The 6,832-nt window shown below is 39.1% G+C and overlaps 1 protein-coding gene across 1 annotated transcript; it reads right to left on the minus strand.

Annotated features, from left to right (window-relative positions):
* Positions 1-572: 572 nt before the first annotated feature.
* On the minus strand, positions 573-5,314 carry LOC140527028 (late lactation protein B-like). Its single transcript, XM_072643656.1, has 7 exons — positions 5,159-5,314; positions 4,358-4,485; positions 3,628-3,698; positions 2,121-2,231; positions 1,320-1,421; positions 1,063-1,089; positions 573-733 (listed from the first exon to the last, which is right to left on the minus strand). Exons 1-6 carry the CDS (start codon positions 5,243-5,245, stop codon positions 1,064-1,066), a joined length of 525 nt encoding a protein of 174 aa, XP_072499757.1. The 5' UTR covers positions 5,246-5,314; the 3' UTR covers positions 573-733; position 1,063.
* Positions 5,315-6,832: the final 1,518 nt, after the last annotated feature.

The following is a 6,832-nucleotide window of genomic DNA, read 5'->3' on the forward strand; positions in this document are numbered from 1 at the left end:
TTAATTGAAGGAGGAGTTTCTAGAAGATCAGCGTTACACCAAAAACAAGCAACATACTAAGTACCAAGGGTAAATGGCACAAAATGCATTCTCAAATCAGCCTTGGAGGAAATATAGTTGAAGATGAAGAGATTGTGGTTACTATCTAATAGAGGGGAAATCAGATAGGAACATTGAGACACTGTAAGGAGCTTTCCTGGGAGGTGAGACATAGGGAGGACAAGAGGAAACACACCCTATGGTAGCTTACTATTTTCAAAAATAATGCTTGCCAATTTATTGTAAACCTTAGCCCATCCTCCACTGGTAAGGAATTTCAATTTCAATTTTGGTGTTTTGGTACAACCCAGTTGCTCCACTTATAGTCTTTGGACTGATCTGATTTTAACTTTTTACCTAGTTGTTTTGGAATATATAGAACTTTTGATCACATTCTATAGAAAATATAGTTCTCTCAACCTTTGAAAGTATAAGGTCTTTGGCCTCTCAGGCAAGTGTGCTTGATGTAGTTGTCACCCATTTCTTATTCATTTCCCCAAAAAGATCTCAAAAGAAAGCAACTGAGTCAAAAGTGATTGCTTCAGACATTTATGTAGCACTGGAAAGAAAATATTAGAAAATACAGGTGACAGCTAAAGAGAGGAGACAGATATAGGGATATGTTGGTCATCTGAGGAGATGGCAGGGATTTCCTGGATATCATGATTCTGAGGTTGATGGGAATGGTCTTCTCCTAGAAAACATCAAAGGGAAAGTCAGTAATGGGTCCTAGGAATTGCATAAGGAAGCAGAAATGACAGCTTCCCTTGAGCTAGCAGGGCTCAATCCTGGGGAACAAGAGGTTCAGAAAAGGCATACAAAACACAAGCATAGAAATTCAAGGGGAGGCTGAAGCCTATTTGAAATGCATTCTTAAAAAAAGGCCATCCATCCCTCGGGCGTGATTTGGAAGTTTTCCTACCTGTGGCTAAACTGAACCAAACGGACACTTAAATCCTACCTAATGTTTAGGATTTTAGATTATTCTGGAAGATGTTCTCAAAGTCTTTAAAGAGTACATACCTTAAGCATGTTCCGGGATGCAGGCCTCTGCAGAAACAAAGACATATGTAAATGCATTTATTTGCTAAAAGCACTTCCTATCACAAAGCTTCCAAGCTGGACAATGGTTTAAACAATTAGATATGATCTGCTAAGAAGTTAATATGAAACTATTTCTAAGGTGAGAAAACAACTGGAATAGAGAGGGAAGAAAAAAGGGTACAAGACAGAGAATAAAGGGACAGGGCAGAGTAGAACGCAAACTCCATTATTGTTACCTTCTTGCTTAGGAGAGATGATTCTTTCTTCATTAAATCCTTTCTCTTTGATGAACTCCTGATATTCCTTCAAAGCTTCAGGGTTCACTTCTGTGTCCGGACCTGCAGAGAAAGAGAATAAATTATTAGCTGTCGCTAGACCCTTCTCTTCTACTTTTCTCTATAATAGTCACCCTCTTGTGAAAGTCTCTGGTTTCTACACCCTAATGAAGAAACCCACCATGAAGAAACAACAAGAAAGAATTTAGGGGAGATTGGAAAGTTTAGCACTCTTTATCTTCTGCCAACAAATTCCCTACCTCAAATACTCCCCAAATAATCATCTCTACAGAAAATTCTTATATGAATCTCTCATACTTGCACTAAACAAAATGGTCCTAATGCCCTAAAACCTCCAGAAAAGTGATTGAGAAAATGGGTAGAGAATGAAGACATGCATGTTTGCCTTCTCCCTCCTTCTCCTGCTTTGTTCAAAGTAGAATTTCCCCCATACTGTCTCATTAAGGATGAACAGATTTAGCGGTTATTACTTAATAATGGAGTCATTGCTATGCTACTAGAAAAGTCATTACTTAATGAGACTTACGTTACTATCAAACATGCAGCTAAAAAAACAATCTTTGAGGTAATTCATGGAATCTACTGACCTCTTTCCTGGATTTTGATTTGTATCAAGTTCAAAAAGGATGGAGACAGTAGAAATCCCCCCCCCCCCCCCATTCTCTCTTTGGGGAAGTCTCTGGGCAGGTTCCAATAGTTGTCCCAAATACTGACATTGTTCTCTTGCTGTTATTGACTTACCCAAAAGTTTGGCCAGTTTGATTTGTTTACCGTCGAATTCACTTTCAGAGAAGAGAATCCAACTATCTGACACAGAGGTCTTGATTATAGACACATGGTGTCTGCCCTCATCTGTGGAGAAGTGTGGGAAGATATACTTTTAGTATCCTTAATTCTCTTAGAAAATATCTTTTGTAAAGAGACTGGAGCAAGCTTTAACTTCAGTGTTCCTGATAAGTATCCGGTGTCCAGAAATCATGAAAAATTGTTGTATGATCTCTTGACCAGGACAGCTTCCCCTTTAACCTCATATACTTTATTTTATACTTTGCTAATGAACTTATCATGTAGTGTTGTCTGTTATAAGACCATAGGATCAGATGAATTTGAAAAATATTTTGAATTTTCAAGGACCTTAAGAACACTTAGTCTTAATTCCTCATGTTACAGATGAGAAAATGGAAGCTGAAAGAGGTTAATTAATAGAGTCAGAGACAAAGTATGGTTTAATGGATGGAAATCTACCTTTGGAGTGAGGTGGATCTGAGTTCAAAAACTGGCTTTCATCCAGAGCAACTCATTTAACCTCTCAGAGATCCAGGCAACTCTCTAAGTTGGAGAGCTGTTGGTGATCTGCACTGATATGGAGAGTTTGCTCCCTAGGAGTTCCTGATATCAATTTAATTACAGGTCAGGCCCAAGGTTTTTGCCTGAAGCAGGTGTAGTGTTTGGCTTGAATTTTTACCCCATACTCATTGAACAGCATGATTCTCTAAATATTAGAGTTAATTAATACATCTTGGTTAAATGAGTGAATGAAGGCAATGTCAGGTCTCTAGAACATGCTTCATGACCTACTCTGACCAGTACAGAAATGGTCATCTCCACCCTCGACAGTATTTTGACACAGTTTAATTATATTCTTGATGTGTCTCCTACCCTCCATATGACTCTAATTCCAGGGTCTCAGGCACATATCTGTGCTGTGGTACCCCACCTTAGCACAAACCCTGAACAGCACTCCCCACTTTCTTGGTATTAGCATGCTAATGTACAGTTTTGTCTTCTATATTTCCTGAATTGCATATGTGAATCCTCAGAATAGCCTCCATGAGACAATGCCTTTACCTAGTAAATATGTAAATATTTACTGTAAATATGCAATAAAATAAATATAATAAATAGAAAAGTAAACCACAAAATTTTCAGGACTTCAGCAGGGATAGACAAGCTAAGTATGTGTTCTTCTGGTTTTCCAATGCAAACCATAAGAGCAGCTGCCTAGCCTGCCTTTGCCGCCCTGAGCCCAGCGATGTAGCCAACCATGTCTACAAGAAGACAGATCCACTAGTTAATTCAGTCCATGTCACGGAAAAGAGCTGTTCAAGTCACTGTGTGCTATCAAGTAGACTCAGCCTTTGGACTCTAGCTACAGAGAGGTCCCAAGTTCAAATCATCTCTGAGACCTGACCTCAGGCTGTGTTTCCCTATTAAAGTCCCTTTAATGTGGCATGTTTGAGTCACTCACCTACAGTGAATTCATTGGGAATGTCTGTTTTCTCTAATTTTGCTTTAATTTCTTGGCATTTACCATTATTCCTGAAAAACAGAACACGTATGAATAGTTTTGCTGGAGACAAGTAATGTCACCAAAAATTTTAAAAGGTAGTTCGATCCCCTCGCTCCTGACTTAGTTCTCAACTATGGAAAGTACAACAGAAGCAGAACAGTATCCCGGTCTGTACTCTCTTTCCACTCATCAAGAACTATATGATTTCCCATCCATCTTTTGACCCTCAGATATTCTGGAGATCAAGCTATTACAACTGGGAGCCATAGAACACCTTAATCTCTAAGGAATCAAAATTGCAAGTGACCCTAAGGGAAATGGTGAGAGATGCATGGTATGAGTAGGCTAAAACATATAACCTACGATGATAACCTGTGTCATGAATGGTATGAGATATTGGCATCAACAGGGGAAAGGAGGAATATTAGAGAAGACCTGAGCCCATGTGGGCTTTAGCAGTTAAACAGTGACTCAGGAAGTCAATCAATGGGTGCTGAGTAAACATTTCACTCTTTGGTGGCAAAAAGTAATAAACCTAATCTTCATATTCATATACATGAAAACTTATAACTACTAGGTGTAGTCAAGTGAGGTAAGCAGAGAGTATAGAATTATTAGCTCAGCTGTGGTCCTGAAATAAGAGGTATAAAAACATAGCTGATAGCACTATTCTATGCAGGCTACTTACCTGAAGGTTAATGAGGCCTCCAGATTACCGTCATTAAGAAGGGTGAAAGTGATGGGTGCCAAGGACTTAGGCCTCTTGTCTTCGGGAATTTCTTTGTCTGCCACAACAGCATTTATGTGGTATGTGCCCTAGGGTAAATCATAATTTGTAGCCAGAGTTCAAGGAAGGAAAAATGAGTGAGGCACAAACTGTCTCAGCTAAGTCCTTCTATATTTGACCCCCTCTTTAATCATGACCATAACAAAAATTGACTGAGCCTTCACATCAAGGGTCATAATGGGCCTGGTGGCAGAATACTCAAATGGGAAGTTGTTAGAAAGAGGTCAAGAGCTTCAGCTGAACTAGACTTGAGAACATAAACCTATAAAGTTGCCCCAGATGTTCTATGACCAAATCTGAAGCAGAGATTTGGCTTTGAACCCACAAAGTAAATCCCTGCTGAGAGTGACATTGAATTCTTTGACACCTCGTTCCACTTTGGAATATGACTTGTTTGGAATCTTCATTGGCAGGGATAAAACTAACTGGATCATATCCTCCATTTCCAGTTCACTCTAAACAGAGTAAATAAAATCAAAAGGAGAGAAGAAAAAAATCCTGGCATCTACCTCCTGCATAGACTCAATTCAACATTTTCTAGTTGAGTCCATAGCTCTAAAGTTACTGTGCCTTGCAGAATGGGGTCTCACAGCTCCAGATCTTCCTGAGAATAATCTGGTGGGACCTTAATTTTGAAATGACAACCTCTTGCTAGCATACATGCCTCCCTCCAATCTACAAGACCTCCCAATGCAGTCTCACCTCCCATACTTTTCCAGAAGATGTTGATTCTTCAGCTTGGAGGATGGAGAACAGGCTTAGTGCTATGGTTAGAAAAAGGACCTTCATCTTGACAGATTCACAGGACCTTCCCTTCAATCAGTCACCTAGTGAAGCTGTTTAGAATGTATGTGCTCCTCTCCTAAAATCTTCCTCTTTATATATCCTGAGATCAGTGTGACAATGAAAACTGATCTCTCTTTTACACAGTGCTTGTCATACAATGAGTCAGTGGGGGTAAAAGGAGAGGTTAAGACAGCATAGTATTATTTTTGGAATCATCACATCTTTCTGATTTTTCCATGATTATTCATTAAAATTCATCCAAAGAATCAACAAGACCTATTCTTTTGAGTGTCTACATCCTCCAGGATGGTGAAGAGACTCAAAACCGTGACGTATAAGGATCATTAAAAGAAGGAAGTCACCATGTTTAGCCCGGAGAAGAGACTTATGAGGAATTGAGAGCTGTCTTCATGTAATTAAAGGGATTTCAGATGGGAGAAGAATTAGACAACTGTTGCTTAGAGTCAAATCAGGTGCTTAGAATTAGGTGTTTAGAATTGCTCCAAGTTGTCCCCTCAGCTCCAACACCAAAGAAAGTACCCTGTTTGTTGATCCCTTGAACAGATGAAGGATAGAATTAGGGATAATGGGCTAATGCTTCAGGGAAGCAGTTTTTGATTGGATTTGAGGGAAAATATTCTAACAATTAGTACTGTACAAAAGTACAGTTGAACTGCCTGAGGAGACAGTAAATACTCTCTCACTAGGGGTCTTCATGTAAAGGTTGAATCAACACTTGTTGAGGATTTTGTAATGGAAATTTCTATTTGGTAATGAGTGGGACTAGATGTTCTCTGAAGTCCCTTCAAACTCTGAGATTCTATCATTCTGTAATAGTCCTTTGTCTACAGGATGAACTCTAAACCCTGTAACCTAATATCCATTATCTGGACCCGAAATTTTTTTATCTTTGTTTCTTGCTGATCCCTCCCCTCCATATACTTGACTCTCCCCTATTTGAACTCTCTCTTCCAGCTAGTCAGACTTATATCACTCCTGATTTTCCTTGAACACACCTGACATATTGGCCCCCTCTACTTTTACTGACATTATTCTTTTCTTCTCTTTTCTCTTCACTCATATCCTCTCTATTTTTTAAGATTCATCTCTAATCTCATTTTGGTAGACTTCTTCCTTAGAATATGTTTCTTGAGAACTTACTCAAGAATAGTACTTGAAAATGTTATTTTATTCTTTGTGTCCCCAGCCCCCAACACAGTGCCTGAAACATAGAAGGGACTTAACAAATGCCTTGATTGATTGATCATTATGATAACTTCTTTCTCAGAGCTCAGTGACCACCTGCTCCCTGTACCACTCATCTAACTTTTAAAATACTCTTTAGTCTTCTTGCCTATTAGATCACGATCTTGTGGAAGGTGTGAACCATGCTTTGTCTTTGTATTTTGTCCCAGTAGCCCCATAGTCCTGAGTCCATAATAACCTTTTAATAAATGTTTTTTGAATTGTATTGAACTCATCTGAAACAAACTAAACTGAAGGCATTTGTCTATGCACCAGGTACAACAGGGAAAAGAGCAGGGAGCACTGGGTTTTAGGGAGGTTCCTGAAAAGATTGTATTGTATTTG

This window comes from Notamacropus eugenii, chromosome 1 (genome assembly GCF_028372415.1).
Source record: "Notamacropus eugenii isolate mMacEug1 chromosome 1, mMacEug1.pri_v2, whole genome shotgun sequence".
Lineage (NCBI taxonomy): Eukaryota > Metazoa > Chordata > Mammalia > Diprotodontia > Macropodidae > Notamacropus > Notamacropus eugenii.